Source organism: Canis lupus, chromosome 12 (assembly GCF_003254725.2).
Source record: "Canis lupus dingo isolate Sandy chromosome 12, ASM325472v2, whole genome shotgun sequence".
NCBI classification, from domain to species: domain Eukaryota; kingdom Metazoa; phylum Chordata; class Mammalia; order Carnivora; family Canidae; genus Canis; species Canis lupus.
Window position 1 is genome coordinate 1103344 of NC_064254.1, and position 18090 is coordinate 1121433.

Here is an 18090-nt window from a genome sequence, read left to right on the forward strand (position 1 = left end):
CCCTAATCCTCCCACCTGACCATATCCCATGATAAAACAATGCCACATATCTTACAACAGCATGTCTCATACTGACAACAAATGCCTTGTCTCTATGAGGGGAAAAAGTCCACATTTAAAAGAAACTTGAATGCCCTCCCCACCCAGGCTTGCTCTGATCACGGATCGCAGTGGTTCCCGCTGAGCACTAGGATCAAGCACTAGGATCACTCATGCAGCTTCTCACAAAATGCACAGGCCTCTCCCCAGACTCAGAGACTCAGAATATTAGGCACAAGATCAAGGAATTGCCTGTTTAATAAGCCCTACAGGTAAGGCTGATGCACAGCCACATGGGAATCTTAATGTACATTCCTGCTGTTAAAAGTATGATGTGAAGACCTGCAGCAGAGTAGCACCTCGTGAAAAACACAGAACTTCACCCATACTTCCCAGATGCAAAACGTGGCGTGTCATGTATCTCACACAACACAGTGTTGGAGTGAAGTGAAGTGTCATGTATCTTCACACAACCAGTGAAGGAGTGACCGGTGTAGAGCATCTCCCTATTCCAGAGTCAGTATCTTTGCTAATGCAGCCTCAGACCACATCTGCTCTGGGGCAGCTCCAGCACTGTGACCTATCAGGCTGCCAGCAGCGCCTCTATGCTTCTCTCACCATCCTATCCCTCCTCCCTCCCTCCCCACTCTCACAGCACCTTCCTGCACACCACGTACATTCCATTTTCAAAAAACAACCACCCTTGACTCACAACAGCTATCTCCCAACCGAAGAGAAACCAAGGAGACTCTGCTTCATAACACCTTGACTTTGGATTGGAGCCAGCACAGGATCACTAGGGCAGAGCACAGGCAAGCAGGGGATGGAAACACAACAAGAACTGATTTTAAATGAGAAATTACAGCATGCTTCCTGTCTGCCAATCCAGTATCTGTTCCTCTGAGAAGACTGGGGAAACGATGGAAAGAACAGTCGAGCCCTAGAAGGAGGATAAGACTTGAATGAGTCTGAAAATAACCTCTGGATACACAGATGCCTGTGCACAGGGGCTGCCCTGGGCCTTGCGGAGATACTGACGGCCAACCACCTCCTGCTGCTGTCAGACAGGAGACCCCCGAAGATGAATGAGGCCAGAACTCCCACAGGAACATGAGAAAAGGACTGATCCTCTACAGACACACAGAAACAGCAAATAAACACCAAGAGCTGGGGCTGAGAGCCCAAACCCAGGCCCGATCCTAGGCTGACCCTGCCACACAACATTGCTGCCCATGGTCCCGGAGGCAGGACAAGGTCTGGGTGATGCCCAAGTCTCTATGATCACAGGTCCTGGAAGGACAGGTTCTACTGGAGGGACAAGGACAAAACAGCAGAGAGAGTCCTCAGCTGAGTGACCATGTCACACCCTTGCTGCACTGAGCACCAAGTGGGCATGAGGCTCCTCCATACTAGGCTCCTCACAGCGTCTCCTGTCCTCACATAGAGCAGACACAGTACACCAAATCTGCAGGTTCTGGAAGAGTCTCAGTGCTCCCATTTATTTCCTCTCTCAAACTTTAGGAATCTTCTCCTTTCAGATCAGATCTGACTAACTGATCAGCTCCTCATGACAAGAACTGGAAAAAACAATTTCACATCCACAGTCCTATGTTCAATAAGGAAGTAAGAAGTTGTAGCTCGGTGTAACATAAAGACAGGGATGGAGATGACCCGCTCTCCCTCAGCTGCAACACAAAAGCAACACAAAAGCAGAACACAGGTCTGTCGGGGGAGGGGAGTCACGTGGGGAGGGAGCCAGTCTGCCCACCTCCTCACATTATGTTAATAGGAACATATTTCAGACACATTCAGACATGCCCTTTGCAGAAAGAGAAATCAGGGGTGTTGACATCACAAGGTGGGAAAGTGAACAAATCCTGCATCACTCAGTCCCCCACGAGGCAGCTGGTTCACACTATGAAATAAAATAATCATGAACAGATTTGGGTCAGTCATATACATGCTGACTTTCTCAACAGCTCAGCACATGCTCAAAATATCCTACTCAAAGAATCCCCACTACCCAATCACGGCCCAGTCCCCTCCCCACTCCCCCCTTCAGGCCCTCTAAGGTCTCACCAGTAGAAGCAGAGAGAGAGCCCTGGGCACTGTCACTGCCTGGGGCAGAACAGATAGAATGTGGTCAGAGCCAAAGGAGATGAGACCAAAGGAGGAGCTAGTGGGGGGGGTGCCAAGATCCCCATGGGGTCCTGTCTGTACCACCCCGGGGTTTCAGGGATCACCCCCTCCATACTCATGTGCAACCTCAGCATAATTCTTCTTCCACCTGTGGAAAGAAAACATCACATGAGGTGCCATGGAGAAGGCATGACCCGAGATCCTAGGTGAAACTCATAGCCTGGACCACACGGAAGTTTCCAAAACTTTAACTACAGACCTATGGAAGAATCAGGGACATGAAGAAAAGAGATAGCAGGATGAGACCAACCATTCTCCTGGAGTCTGTCCTCAGCAAGGACCTTGCTCTCTGACCTGTGACCACTGGGGATCAGATTCCATCACCACATTCAACAGGAGGGATGAGTTTGTCCTTCACTCTCACACGTGCTTTACTACACAGTGAATGTAGCAATGAGCTGCACAATGGAGTGGACAAGCACATGTGTGCGGGTAGCACTTCCCCTAAATGAGATAGGACAAACTTCTACCTGGGCTTGAAACGCTGAGAAAACTCAGAGCATCCCCTCCCTACCTGAGATCTACTTCCTCCACAGGACAGCTCCAGCCACCATAGTACCAGAGACCACAAAGACAAGCAGACCAGCAACGATGCCCACGATGGGGATGGTGAGCCGAGGAGGGGACTCTGGGAAGAGAGGATGAGGTGAGGGCCTTGCCCCTCAGGTCTCACCCTCAACTCTACTGAAGTTCTCCCACAAGGGCTCCTGATTTCCTTACCCCATCTCCGGGTGACAGGCTCCGCCAGCCCCTCATGCTGCACGTGGCACGTGTATCTCTGCTCCTGTCCAGAGGGCACCACCACAGCCGCCCACTTCTGGAAGGTCCCATCTCCTGCAGGCCTGGTCTCCACAAGCTCTGTGTCCTGGGTCTGGTCCTCCCCATCCCATTTGGCAGGTCAGGGTGACCTCACAGTCAGAGAAGGGGTGGTGGGTGAGAGTGCCTTTGGGGGATCTGAAGAGAAGGGTCAGAAAATTCAGGAACTTAGGGAGGAGTTAAGATGGCAGAGGAATAGGAGACCTTAACTTCATCTGGTCCCCGGAATACAGCTAGATATTTATCAAATCATTCTGAAAACCTGAGAAATAGATCGGAAATCTGAGAAAAGAAATGCTGCAATTGTACAAGTAGAAAACCAACCACTTTGTGGGAGGTAGGAGGTGCGAGGACCCAAATCCAGTGCGAAATATCAGAGGATACGTCAGAGGGGAGGGCGCCGCCCACAGGGGACTACTGCAAAGCATTGTATGCAGCGGGAGCACAAAATGAGAACTTCTAGAAGTCTCCTACAGTGGGGAGTCCCTGGCTTAAAGGGACTCAGGTGGCGATGGAGGCAAAATCCCAGGTGGGACAGCAGAGTCTCAGGATGAAGAATGGGAGTGTCTGAGCGCAGCAGGTCCCAGGCACCCACTGGGGAAGCCAGCTGCCATCAGCGAGTTTTGGTGCCGGGTTTCTGCTCAGTGTGGCCATGAACCACAAACCGCTACACAGTCAGGCAAACTGCTCTCTGAGCAGGGGCCCAGCAGGTGGGAGAAGCACAGCTATACCCCTCTTCCTTCCTGGGGAGGAACTGTATGGGTCCACACAGCTGGAGTGTGTCAGGTTTGGCGGCCTAAAACTCAGTTGCCTGCCTGAGATAAAAATGCTCAGTTGGGCAGCCCCAGTGGCTCAGCAGTTTAGCACCGCCTGCAGCCCAGGGTGTGATCCTGGAGACTCGGGATAGAGTCCCACATCCGGCTCCCTGCGTGAAGCCTGCTTCTCCCTCTGCCTGTGTCTCTGCCTCTTTCTCTCTCCTCTCTGTGTATTCTCATGAATAGATAAATAAAATCTTTTTAAAAAAATGCTCAGTCACAGGCTAGGTGAACACCTGGGAGACAAGGTGATCAACTGCTTTTCATGAGGGCTCACTGAAGAGTGCGGGTGTGAATTTTCAGCTCCAAGACTAGAGAGCGGGATGCAGCCCTATTCATCCTGCTCATGAGAGCCAAAAGCCTTCAGGGAGCAAAACAGGGCCACTTAGTGGAATCCAGAGCCACTTACACTGAGCTCGGCCTCTGTGCAAGAGAAGTGCACTTCCACCGGGGCAAAGTCCACCTGAGGATCAGCGCAGCAGGACTCTCCCACAGAAGACCAGCACAACCAGCGGGCACCAGGTTTACTGATCAGAGCAGACAGCAAAGCTTCAGCTCTCAAGGAAAACAGTATATACCATTTATGTTTTTTTTTATTCTCTAGTCTTTCAGTATTATTTTTCAGTTATTTTCCTATTTTTTCAATTCTTTTTTATTCTTTAATTTTTATTTTCATATATGCATTATATATTTTTATTTTGCTTCCTTTTATTGAATTTTATTTTTGTATATATATATATATATATATATAAATGTTTCTTTCTTATTTTGGGATCTAGTTTCTTTTATTTATTTAATTTTTTGTAAGATTTTTTTTTTTTAATTTATTTATGATAGGCATGCAGTGAGAGAGAGAGAGGCAGAGACACAGGCAGAGGGAGAAGCAGGCTCCATGCACCGGGAGCCCGACGCGGGATTCGATTCCGGGTCTCCAGGATCGCGCCCTGGGCCAAAGGCAAGCGCCAAACCGCTGCGCCACCCAGGGATCCCTTTTTGTAAGATTTTATTTATTTATTCATGAGAGACACAGAGAGGCAGAGACATAGGCAGAGGGAGAAGCAGGCTCCCTGAAAGGAGCCCAGTGCAGAACTTGATCCCTGGATCCCAAGATCATGCCCTGAGCCAAATGCAGATGCTCAACCACTGAACCACCCAGCCATCACTGAGATCTAGTTTCTTTTATAAGCAGACCAAAACACACCCAGGGGATGCCTCAGGGATAAGAGTTCCTTAACCTACAAGGGTAGACACATAAGGCTGACAGCAGTCCTGTCCACAGAAACTGGACAAGCCAGAAAGGGCTGGCATGATATATTCAATGTGCTAAATGGGAAAAATATGCAGCCAAGAATATTTTATCCATCAAGGCTGTAATTCAAAATAGAAGGAGAGATAAAGAGTGTCCAGGAAAAATAAAAACTAGAGGAATTTGGGATGCCTGGGTGGCTCAGTGGTCGAGTGTCTGCCTTTGGCTCAGGGCATGATCCTGGAATCCCAAGATTGAGTACCACATTGGGCTCCCTGCATGGAGCCTATTTCTCCTCCCTCTGCCTGTGCCTCTGCCTCTCTCTGTGTGTCTCTCATGAATAAATAAATAAAATCTAAAAAAAAAAAAAAAAAAGAGGAATTTGTGAATACTAAATCAGCCCTGCAAGGAATATTAAAGGGGATCCTTTGAGTGAAGGGAGAGCCCAAAAGTAACAAAGATCAGAAAGGAAAGGAGACAATTTATAGGAATAGCGACTTTACAGGTAATAGAATGGCACTAAATTCATATCTTTCAAAATTACTCTGAATGTAAATGGACTAAATGCTCCAATCAAAAGACACAGGGTATCATAATGGATTAAAAAAACAAAACAGGGATCCCTGGGTGGCGCAGCGGTTTGGCGCCTGCCTTTGGCCCAGGGCGCGATCCTGGAGACCCAGGATCGAATCCCACGTCGGGCTCCCGGTGCATGGAGCCTGCTTCTCCCTCTGCCTGTGTCTCTGCGCCTCTCTCTCTCTCTCTCTCTCTCTCTCTGTGACTATCATAAATAAATAAAAAAAAAAAAAAAAAAAAAAAAAAAACAAAACAAAACAAAACAAGACCCATCAATATGCTGCTTACAAGAGACTCATTTTAGACTCATTTAGACCCAAAGACACTTCTAGAGGTGGAGGGATGCCTGAGGGTGGCTCCGCGGTTAAGCACCTGCCTTTGGCTCAGGGCGTGATCCTGGGGTCCTGGGATTGAGTCTCGCATTGGGCTCCCTGCATGGAGCCTTCTTCTCCTCTGCCTGTGTCTCTGCCTCTCTCTCTGTGTCTCTCATGAATAAATAAAATTTTTTAAAATACCAAAGAAATACAAACAATTATAAGAACATATTATGAGCAACTACATACCAACAAATTAGGCAATCTGGAAGAAATTGATGCATTCCTAGAAACATATAAACTACCAAACTGAAACAGGAATAAATAGAAAACCTGAACAGACCCATAACCAGGAAAGAAATTGAAGAAGTAATCAAAAATTCCCAACAAACAAGAGTCCAGGGCCGGATGACTTCCCAGGGGAATTCTACCAAACATTTAAAGAAGAATTAATATCTATTCTTCTAAAGCTGTTTCAAAAAATAGAAATGGAAGGAAAACTTGCAAACTCATTCTATGAGGCCAGCATTACTTTGATCCCATAACCAAACAACGGCCTCACTAAATAGGAGAATTACAGGTCAATATCCCTGATGAACATGGATGCAAAAATTCTCACCAAGATACTAGCTGATAGGATCCAACTGTACATTAAAAGGATTATTCAGGGATCCCTGGGTGGCGCAGCGGTTTGGCGCCTGCCTTTGGCCCAGGGCGCGATCCTAGAGACCCGGGATCGAATCCCACATCGGGCTCCCGGTGCATGGGAGCCTGCTTCTCCCTCTGCCTGTGTCTCTGCCTCTCTCTCTCTGTGACTATCATAAATAAATAAATAATTAAAAAAATTTTAATTAAAAAAAAATAAATAAAAGGATTATTCACCACAACCAAGTGGGATTTATCACTGGACTGCATAGGTGGTTCAACTTCCACAAATTAATAAAAGAAAGGAAAAGAATCATATGATTCTGTCAATATATGGAGAAAAAGCGTTTGACAAAACACAGAATCCTTTCTTTTTTAAAAAAAGATTTTATTATTTATTCATGGAAGACAAACAGAGAGAGAGGCAGAGACACAGGCAGAGGGAGAAGCAGGCTCCCTGCAAGGAGCCTGACGTGGGACTCGATCCTGGGTCTCCAGGATCACATCCTGGGCCGAAGGCAGCGCTAAACCGCTGAGCCACCCAGGCTGTCCCAGCATCCTTTCTTGATTAAAAACTCTCCACCATGTAGGTATCAAGGGAACATATTTCAATATCATAAAAGCCATATGAAAGACCCACAATGATTATCATCCTCAAGGGGGAAAAACTGAGAGCTTTTCCCCTAAGGTCAGGAACAAAACAGGGATATCCACTCTCACCACTGCTGTTCAACACAGTACCAGAAATCCTAGCCTCAGCGATGAGACAACAAAAAGAAATAAAAGGCATCCAAATTGGCCGGGAAGTCAAACTTTAACTCTTCACAGATGACATGATACTCTATGTAGAAAACCCAAGAAACTCTACAAAAAATAGCTGGATCTGATACAGGAATTCAGCAAAGTCACATGATATAAAATTGATGCATAGAAGTCAATTGCATTTCTATACACTAACAAAGAGGTAGAAGAAAGAGAAATCAAAGAATCGATCCCATTTACAGTTGCACCAAAAACCATAAGATACCTAGGAATAAATCTAACCAAAGTGGTAAAAGATCTGCACTCTGAAAACTGTAGAACACTTATGAAAGAAATTGAGAAGAGATAAAGAGATGGAAAAATGTTCCATGCTCATGGATTAGAAGAACAAATACAGTTAAAATGTCTATGCTACCCAGGACAATCCACTCATTTAATGCAATCCCTATCAAAATACCATCAGCATTTTTCACAGAGCCAGAGTAAATAATCCTAAAATTTGTATGGAACCAGAGAAGACCCTGAATAGCCAAAGCAATGTTGAAAAAGAAAATCAAAGCTGGTGTCGTCATAATTCCAGACTTCAAGTTATATTACAAAGCTGTAATCATCAAGAAAGTATGGTACTGGCACAAAAACAGACACATAGATCATTGGAACAGAACAGAGAACCCAGAAATGGACCCTCAATTCTATGGTCAACTCATCTTTGACAAAGCAAGAAAGAATCCCCAAGTTAAAAAAAACAGTCTCTTCAACAAATGGCATTGGGAAAATTGGATAGCCACATGCAGAAGAATGAAATTGAACCACTCTCTTACACTATACACAAAAACAAAATGGATCAAAGACCTAAATGTGAGACAGGAACTCCTCAAAATCCTAGAGAACACAGACAGCAACTCTTTGACCTCAGCCACAGCAACTTCTTGCTAGACTGTCTCCAAAGGCAAACAAAACCAAATGAACAATTGGGACTTCACCAAGATAAAAAGCTTTTGCACAGCAAAGAAAACAATCAACAAAACTAAAAGGCAACCTACAGAATGGGAGAAGATATTTGCAAATGACATATCAGACAAAGGGTTAGTATCCAAGAGCTAAAGAAACTTATCAAACTCATAAAACAAAAATCCAGTTAAGAAAGGTAGAACTAGAACTACCCTACTACCCAGCAATTGCACTACTAGGTATTTATCCAAAGAATACAGACATAATGATTCCAAGGGGTACATGCACCCCAATATTTATAGCAGCAATGTCCACAACAGCCAAACTATTTAAAGAGCCCAGATGACCATAACAGACGAATGGATAATGAAAATGTGGTACATATATACAATGGAATATTACTTAGCCATCAAAAAGAATGAAATCTTGCCATTTGCAATTATGTGGATGAACTAGAGAGTATTATGCTAAGTGAAATAAGTCCATCAGAGAAAGACAAATATCATATGATTTCACTCATATGTGGAATTTAAGAAACAAAACATAAACACAGGTGAATGGAAGGAAAAATGAAATAAGATGAAATCAGAGAGGGAGACAAACCATAAGCGTCTCTTAACTCTGGGAAACAAACTACGAGTTGCTAAAGCAGAGGTTGGTGGGGGGAAAGGATAACTGGGTGATGGGCATTATGGAGAGCAGGTACTGTAATGAGTGCTGGGTGTTATACACAATTGATGAATCATGTAAATTCTATCTCTGAAACTAATAATACAGCATATGTTAACTAAACTGAATTTAAGTTTAAAATTTATTTTAGGGATCCCTGGGTGGCGCAGCAGTTTGGCACCTGCCTTTGGCCCAGGGCGCGATCCTGGAGACCCGGGATCAAGTCCCACGTCGGGCTCCCGGTGCATGGAGCCTGCTTCTCCCTCTGCCTATGTCTCTGCCTCTCTCTCTCTCTCTCTCTGTATGACTATCATAAATTTAAAAAATAAATAAATAAATAAATAAAATAAAATTTATTTTAGGGATCCCTGGCTCAGTGGTTTAGCACCTGCTCTTGGCCCAGGGCATGATCCTGGAGTCCCGGGATGGAGTCCTGCATTGGGCTCCCTGTGTGGAGCCTGCTTCTCCCTCTGCCTCTGTCTCAGCATCTCTCTCTCTGTCTCTCCCTCTCTCTCTCTCTCTCTCTGTGTCTCTCATGAATAAATGGATAAAATCTTTAAAAAAATAAAATAAATAAAATAAAATTTATTTTAAAAAAGGAAGAAAGGAAAGGAAAGGAAGAAAGAAAGAAAGAAAAGAAAGAAAGAAAGAAAGAAAGAAAGAAAGAAAGAAAGAAAGAAAGAAAGAAAGAGAGAAAGAGAAAGAGAGAAAGAAGAAAGAAAGAAAGAAAGAAAGAAAGAGAAAGAAAGAAAGAAGAAAGAAGAAAGAAAGAAAGAAAGAAAGAAAGAAAGAAAGAAAGAAAGAAAGAAAGAAGAAGAAAGAAAGAAAGAAGAAAGAAAGAAAGAAAGAAAGAAAGAAAGAAGGAAGAAAGAAAGATTTAAATTCAGGAACTCTGTATCTGTCTTGGTCCACTGAAGCAGCTTTCATGTGGTCATCCTGAGAATGAATAGGACAACTGGGGTGGGGGAAAGGAGCAATAACCCAGACACCAGCCTGAACACATAATCTCTTCTTGTTTGGAAAGTTCTAGAATTAGGATGAGATGGCCCAGTGTAGAAGGCAGGTTTTTGAGAGGTAAAAAGGAATTTCTGGTCCTGGCCTGGCTGGAGGCCAAGTGACTCAAACAGGTGAGGCCTGATTCCAAACACTTGAGGTACAGGGCTGAGAACAAAGCCTGAGAAAATCCCCCAAGGCTCCCAAAGGGAGTGAGTCAAAAAGAACTGCTCATCAGTTATTTCAGAAATGGTCTCCTCCTCCATCCCTGGAGGGAATGTGACCTTAATGGTCCCTAGGAGAAAGGCAGACCCTTAGGGCCACTCTCTAGTACCGGATCTGAAAACCTAGGCAGAGTTAGTCTCTCCATCCATGACGCATGGGAGGGCCATATACTGGTGTGGATTCTATTTCTTCCTATCCTCTCCCACGGCCTCAGCCTGAGGCGAGATCGGGGAGGCCCGGGGCCCCGGTACCTGCGCGCAGCAGCGTCTCCTTCCCCATCTCCAGGTACCTCCGCAGCCACTCCACGCACGTCGTCTCCAGGTAGTTCCTCCATTGTAGCTCTGCAGCACCTGCCGCTTCCCACTTGCGCCGGGTGATCTGCGCCGCCGCGTCCGCCGCGGTCCAGGAGCGCAGGTCCTCGTTCAGGGCGATGTAATCGGCGCCGTCGTAGGCGTCCTGCCTGTACCCGCGGAGGAGGCGCCCGTCCGGCCCCACGTCGCAGCCAAACATCCACTGGATGGTGTGAGACCCTGCCCCGCCCCGACAGGCCGCCAATCAGTCCAAAGAGAAAGTAAAACCTCCCGGGAGTTCCCGCGGGTTCGGGACGGGGACGAGGGGGAGGGGCGGGGGCCTCGGACTCGGGGTGACGCCCGGACCCGGACCCTCGGGGCGACCCGGCCGGTCGGGGGGATGGGGGTCGTGCCCTGGCCCCGGGCCCGCGCCGCTCACCGGCCTCGCTCTGGTTGTAGTAGCCGCGCAGGGTGTCCAGGCTCAGTCGGTACCTCTGTGCGTTCTCCTTGGCGGTCCGCGTCTGCCGGTCCCAATACTCCGGCCCCTCCTGCTCCACCCACGGCGCCCGCGGCTCCATCCTCCCAGTGGCCGCGTCGCTGTCGAACCGCACGAACTGCGTGTCGTCCACGTAGCCGACGGCGATGAAGCGGGGGTCCCCGCGGCCGGGCCGGGACACGGAGGTGTAGAAATACCTCAGGGAGTGGGAGCCTGCGGAGCCGAGGGCTGAGACCCCGCCCGACCCCCTCCCGCCGCGGGGCCCGGGGCCCAGGGGAGATGCCCGGGGCGGGGCGGAGGCGGGAGGGACCGGGGAGCCCAGGCCGCGGGGGGCCGGGGGCGGCGGAGAGGCGGCTTCCCGGGGTCCCGCGTCCCCGCCCGCCGGTCCCCTCGCTCCCGCCCGCACTCACCCGCCCGGGTCAGGGTCACGGCCAGGGCCCCCGAAGGCAGCAGGGGCGGGGGGGGGGGGGGCGCATCACGACTCGCATCCTTGAGGTTCCAGAGACCCGAAGAGCCGGCAGGGGTGGCCCCGCAGGCCCGGACCCCGGGGACGCCGATCGGCTCCCCTAGAACCCCGCCGCCCAATGGGGGTGCGCGCTGGGGCCAAGTCCCGAGTATCCAGGCGGGAGGCCCTGAGGCGGGTTGGGAGAGGGGAGGGAGGCGCGCGGGGGACGGAACTGGGCTTCCCCGCCCCCAGACACCGCTCTAGGTCTTCCCGGAGACCCAGGGCTTTGCCCTGATTCCCCTCCACCTGCACGGAGCGCTTTCTCTCGCCGTCTCCCTGAGGCCTGGCCGGCGGTCCTTCTGAGGAAACCGGGGACAGACACCAGGCAGGGATCAGCCCCTTTTTGTCCCTTACGTTTGTGGAAACCCTCGACTTGAGCTGAACTACTCCTTACTTCTCCGTACTCTTCTGAAAGAAAAATCACCGCCAGGAAACTGGATGCCAGATAGTGAGCTCGCCTGGGAACGGAGATGGAGAGACAGGGATTTTCTCTTTAAACCTGAAGTTGTGGGCACCTGGGCCGCTCAGTGGTTGAGCTTCTGCCGGTGGCTCAGGTCATGATCCCTGGAGTCTTGGGATCAAGGCCCGAATAGGGAGCCTGTGTCTCTGCCTCTGTGTGTCTCTCATGAATAAATAAATAAAATCTTTAAAAATAAACAAAACAATCTTCATTCCATAGCCCCAAATTTCTGTGAGTTCCCCTCATATCCTCAATACATGGAAGCATGGTTTGATACTATACATTTCGATCAGGAGCATGTACAAACTTGAAGCACCTCAAATTTGCAACGTTCCATGCAGTCAAAATGCCCTTCGCCAGTGCTCCTGCATTGCCTCTTTTTATGCATTATTCACATCTAAGCAGTGCACATATTTCGTCTAGACATTTTTTAAACTGATTTGCATAAGGAGGCAACTGATTTTCAGGCAGCCCCACAGAATATAGTAAATTCTAGATGCAAAAAATATCTTGCTAAGACCTGGAAATAGAGATTCCATTTTTAAAAAGGCTGTATAACAACGTATTTAAATGTGAGGATTCCACTGCTGTAAAACTGGTCACCTCTGCTTCTCTCCCTCCGCCTGGGTCTGCAGCCCTTCTCTCCATCTCTCATCAATTAGGGCCTCTCATCCCGAGTCTCCACCCCCTCTCACTCCTGATTGGGGCCCTGCTGCCACTCCAACACTTGCTACCCTAAGGCCACTCTCGCCACCTGGGACAGACAGCGATCCTGCTGATATGAGTCAGGTTGTGTCATTTCATCACTGAAAATGCTTCAGGGGCTCTATTATTTTTAAAGATTTTATTTATTTATTTGAGCTAGAACACACACACAGGTAGGGTAAAGAGCAGAGGGAGAAGCAGGCTCCCCGCTGAGCAGGGAGCCCAACTTGGGGCTCCATCCCAGGACCCCGAGATCACGACTTGAGCCAAAAGCAGACACTTAACCAACTGAGCCACTCAAATGCTCCTCCATCTCACTTAGGAAGCCTCTAGAGGGACACCTGGGTGGTTCAGAGGTTGAGCGTCTGCCTGTGGCTCAGGTCCTGATCCTGGGGTCCTGGGATCAAGTTCCACAGTGGGCTCCCCACAGGGAGCCTGCTTCTCCCTCTGCCTGTGTCTCTCTGCCTCTCTCTGTGTGTCTCTCATAAATAAAATCTTTAAAAGAAAGAAAAAAGAAGTACTGGAAGGGCTCCTGGGCGGCTCAGTCAGGCATTCAACTCTTTGATCTCGGCTTGGATCTTGGTCATGAGTTCAACCTCCATGCTGGGCATGAAACATACTTTTTAAAAAATAAAAAAGTCCTGAAAAGAAATAGGAAAATAAAATGTTTCTTTTCGGCTTTTCTGGGCGCTGTCATCAAGGAGCTGGAGAGAGGGGTCACAGTGGAGAAGCAGAAACCTGATGGATGACTCAAGGTTCCTACATCTCCTCTCCTTCAATCCTTGCCGCATTCCTGATCTTGACACCTGTGGAGTCCAGGGCTGTTCAGAAGCTTCTTTGTGGCAGTATTGATGATGCTCCCAAGCTCCAGGTCAGCCTCCCCTGAGCAACTTACAGCCCAGACCCTCCCAGGCTGCTCAGTCAGAATTCAGGAGCAGCGCAGCGGCGCCCCCGTGTGGTCACAGGGATGAGGTTGGAAGACCAAGTTCTCCCTTTCTCTTGCACAGCAAGGACCTCCCAGGGTCTCCCTCTGCTCCCAACACCAGATCAGGGCTTTGAACACAAAAGGTTGCCCCTGTCCATGTCAGGCTGGGTTGCAAAATGTTCCCCCAAATCCACAATAACATAGATGTTTTCTTTGCATGATCACTGATTCCGCCCTCAGGGGCAAGTTCTCCAGGCAATCACAGCTGGTTCCCAGATCTGGTATGGACCGCACAAAGAAATTGAGTGCCCGGTCTCCAAAGATAGGACCTAGGACTCCTAAGTTCCTGTCACTTCTTTCTGCTGCTGCCTCTGGGGCTGGACTCAGTTCAGTAAGTCTGAGAACATAGCATGAAGGATGAGGGGCAGAAGCCCACAGTGCATTGGGTCTAGAAAAGGGAGGATGCTCCTGGGGAGTGAGGCTAGGGTGTAAATAAGAACATGAGAGGGGAAGAGCTTCCAAGGAGGGAAGGAGTCAGGGAGAAGAGGGGCATGGGAAGGGCTGGTCTAAGGAACACCTGTTTACATGGAGAGGGCTCTCTGGGTCCTGGACCAGAGTGAAGGGCAGATGCGGTACCAGCCCTATAGGGACCACCAACCCTGGGTTTTCAAGGTCCCACTCCGTGTTAGTACCTTATGACCATGGCTGAGCACACTTCAGTCGTCAGCCTTCAGTTGTTCCTTCCTCCTCTATGGCAAGCAGAGCCTCCCCACCAAGCTGAGGAGCCCCTCAGCTGAACATGTAGTGTGGGCTGGACACTGATGTGGACTACAAGGACCTCAGTAACAGGACCCAGGGTGCTGACCACCCATTTCCCAGCAGTCCCTACACCCTCCATAACTCACTGCCGAGGAGTCTGCATGCTTCCTCTCTGGTAACCCAAGCACCCTGAGAGTGGACCCCTCAGGCCCTGTTCTCTGCTACTCTCAACCCCTGAACTTAGAAACTCATGCTACATCCCCAGTCCCAAATCTCATTTCTACCCTAACCACTGGCCCAACACTATGGCGGTGCTGTAGACTGAATGTGCCCCACCCAGATACACATGTTGAAATATAATCTTCAGTATGATGGTATTAGAAGTTGAGGCTTTTGGGGGTGATGATATCATGAGTAGAGCCCTCATCAACGGGTTTAGAGTCCTTATAAGAGAGACTCCAGAGAGTATGTTGTTTAAGCCACTCGATCTGTGATATTTTGTGATGAATACCCAAGCAGACTAAGACAATCTCCAAAACCAAACACCGCGAAGCTCTTTCAGTTTCAGACCCACTTTAAGGAAAGTGGCCACAGCATGTATTCATTTATTCACAAATATTTAGTGTCTCTGTGCAGGGCATGATTTTAGGCCTGGTTATCATTTAATCAAGAGAAAAAATGCCTACTCTCCTGATGCTTACAGTCTGATAGGAAAGACAGACAATAAAAATAGTAGTATTATGATATTATATAATATGCATTCCTGTTACCTATTGCTGGCTGGGTAACAATCCCAAAATAAAACTACCTTTTTATTAGCGGTCATTCTATGCATTGACTGGGCTCAGCAGGCAGCTCTTCTGCTCCATCTGACATGGTCTGTGGCTGTTGTCATCTGGAGGCTCACCCTCATTCAAGAGGTTTCTCTCATAAGGCCGCAGTCAGTGCTGTCAACAGCTGGCAGCCTTCTAGGACTACTGGCACGGAGCCACCCAGGGATCCCATACCACATCTTCTGTATCCATTCATCTGTTGGACATCTGGGCTCTTTCCATAGTTTAGCTATTGTGGACATTGCTGCTATAAACACTGGAGTGCAGGTGCCCCTTCAGATCACTACGTTTGTATCTTTGGGGTAGATACCTAGTTATGCAATTGTTGGGTTGTAAGGTAGGTCTATTTTCAACTTTCTGAGGAATCTACTGTTTTCTAGAGTGGCTGTACCGACTGTACTCCCACCAACAGTACTCTCTTTCTCCACATCAGCACCAACACTTATTGTTTCTTGACTTGTTAATTTTAGTCATTCTGACCAGTGTGAGGTATATCTCATTGTGGTTTTGATTAAAAAATTCATTTAATACACCTAACCTACCAAACACAGTAGCTAAGTCTAGCCTACCTTAAACAAACACTCAGAACACTTACGTTAGCTTAGAGTTGGGCAAAATTATCTCACACAAAGCCAATTTTATAATAAAGTGTTGAGGGGCATTTGGCTGGCTCAACCAGAACACGGGACTCTTATTCTTGGGGTTGTGAATTTGAGCCCCATGTTGGGTGTAGAGATTACTTATATAAATAAAAACTTTTTAGGGACTGCTGGGTGGCTCAGCAGTTGAGCATCTGCCTTTGGCTCAGGGCATGATCCTAGGGTCTTGGGATTGAGTCCCGCATCAGGTCCCTGTGGGGAGCCTGCTTCTCCCTCTGCCTATATCTCTGCCCTCTGTGTCTCTCATAAATAAATAAAATCTTAAAAAAAAAAAACTTTTTAAAAAGTGTTGGATAAAATATGCAACTTCTTGAATACTGTATTGAAAGTGAAAAGCAAGATAATTGTATGGGTACAGAATTGGTGTAAGTGTATTGGTTGTTTACCCTCACAGTTACATGTCTGACTGGGAGCTGTGACTCACTGCTGCTGCCCAGAATCACAAGAGTACTATACTACATCACTAGCCTGGGAAAAGATCAAAATTCAAAATCTGAATTACACTTTCTACTGAATGTGTACAGCCAAAAAAAATTGCAAGTCAAACCGTTGTAAATTGGGGACCATCTGTATACTAGCAATGCACAAGTGGAAGTTGACAAAACCCTGATAAAAGAAATCAAAGAACTAAATAATGAAAGATATTCCATATTCATGGGTAGGAAGACTTGATATTGCCAAAATGTCAGTTCTTCCCAACTTGGTCTTTAAATTCAACTCGATCCCATTCAAAATCTCAAGTTTTTTTCTTTTTTTAAGATCTTATTTATTCATGAGAGACAGAATAATCAGAGACATAGCAGAGGGAGAAGCAGAGCTCCCTGCAGGGAGCCTGACACAGGACTCAATCCCAGGAACCCAAGACCTGAGCCAAAGGCAGACATTCAACCAAGCCACCCAGGCGCCCCTCAGCAAGTTATTTTGTGGATAACAAGGTGACTCTGAAGTTTATGTGGAGAGGCAAAAGAGCCAGAATAGCCAGTCTACCATAAGAACACAGAATTACGAGAACTGATACTACCTGACTTCAAGACTTACTATAAAGCTATAGTAATCAAGACAGTGTATACAGTACTGGTGAAAAAAGAAGTATATCAATGGAAGAGAACAGAAAATCCAGAAACAGACCCACATAAATATAGTCAACTTATTTTGACATGAAAGCAAGGGCCATCATAAAATGGAGAAAAGGTAATCTGTTAATAAACAGTGCTAGAGGGATCCCTGGGTGGCGCAGCGGTTTGGCGCCTGCCTTTGGCCCAGGGCGCGATCCTGGAGACCCGGGATCGAATCCCACGTCAGGCTCCCGGTGCATGGAGCCTGCTTCTCCCTCTGCCTGTGTCTCTGCCTCTCTCTCTCTCTCTTTGTGACTATCATAAATAAATAAAAAAAAATTAAAAAAAAAAAAAACCGTGCTAGAACAATTGCTGGACAACCACATGCAAAAAAAAAAAAAAAAAAAAAGTGAAATGAGAAAGCTCTCTTGAAAGGTTACTGTGAAGGTCACCTATGACAAAAACAAAAACTGTCCAGCAGATTCAATGGATTTCAATATTCTTAAGGACCCACCTCCACAAGTTTCATATAGAGGGTACAGTAATTCAGGTCAGTCACCTCAGTCCTGCCAATTCACTGGGTAGGATGCAGTACCAGCACATTGGCCTCAGGGAGCTCTGCAGCCCTTCAACCTTGTGGATGATGTTTCCCATAATCCTGTGCTTCTCTCTGGCTGAAAACAGGCTCCTCCTCCAGAAGCCAGACCCAACTCTCATTTGAATGTCTGTATTAAACATAAAAGCCGGTAGATCCCTGGGTGGCTCAGCGGTTTAGTGCCTGCCTTCAGCCCAGGGCATGATTCTGGAGCCCTGGGATTGAGTCCCACATCAGGCTCCTACATGGAGCCTGCTTTTCCCTCTGCCTGTGTCTCTGCCTCTCTCTCTCTCTGTGTCTCTCATAAATAAATAAAATCTTAAAAAAGAACACCTTTAAAAAAATAATAATAAATAAATAAACATAAAGCCAGGATCCCTGGGTGGCCAGCGGTTTGGCGCCTGCCTTTGGCCCAGGGTGCGATCCCGGATCCCACATCAGGCTCCCGGTGCATGGAGCCTGCTTCTCCCTCTCCTCTGCCTGTGTCTCTGCCTCTCTCTCTCTCTCTGTGTGACTATCATAAATACATAAAAATTTTTAAAAAATAAACATAAAGCC

At 47.4% G+C, this 18090-nt stretch overlaps 1 protein-coding gene across 1 annotated transcript in view; it reads right to left on the bottom strand.

Moving 5' to 3' along the window:
* LOC112641841 (DLA class I histocompatibility antigen, A9/A9 alpha chain-like) overlaps nt 1-13497 on the bottom strand; it is a 36585-nt gene extending 23088 nt beyond the window's left edge. Inside the window, 8 exon segments of the mRNA XM_049092598.1 lie at nt 2753-2866; nt 2959-3131; nt 3133-3178; nt 3181-3192; nt 10502-10780; nt 10980-11249; nt 11447-11713; nt 13470-13497. Coding sequence (XP_048948555.1) covers nt 2760-2866; nt 2959-3131; nt 3133-3178; nt 3181-3192; nt 10502-10780; nt 10980-11249; nt 11447-11713; nt 13470-13497 — 1182 coding nt within the window. The 3' untranslated portion in view covers nt 2753-2759.
* Nucleotides 13498-18090: the final 4593 nt, after the last annotated feature.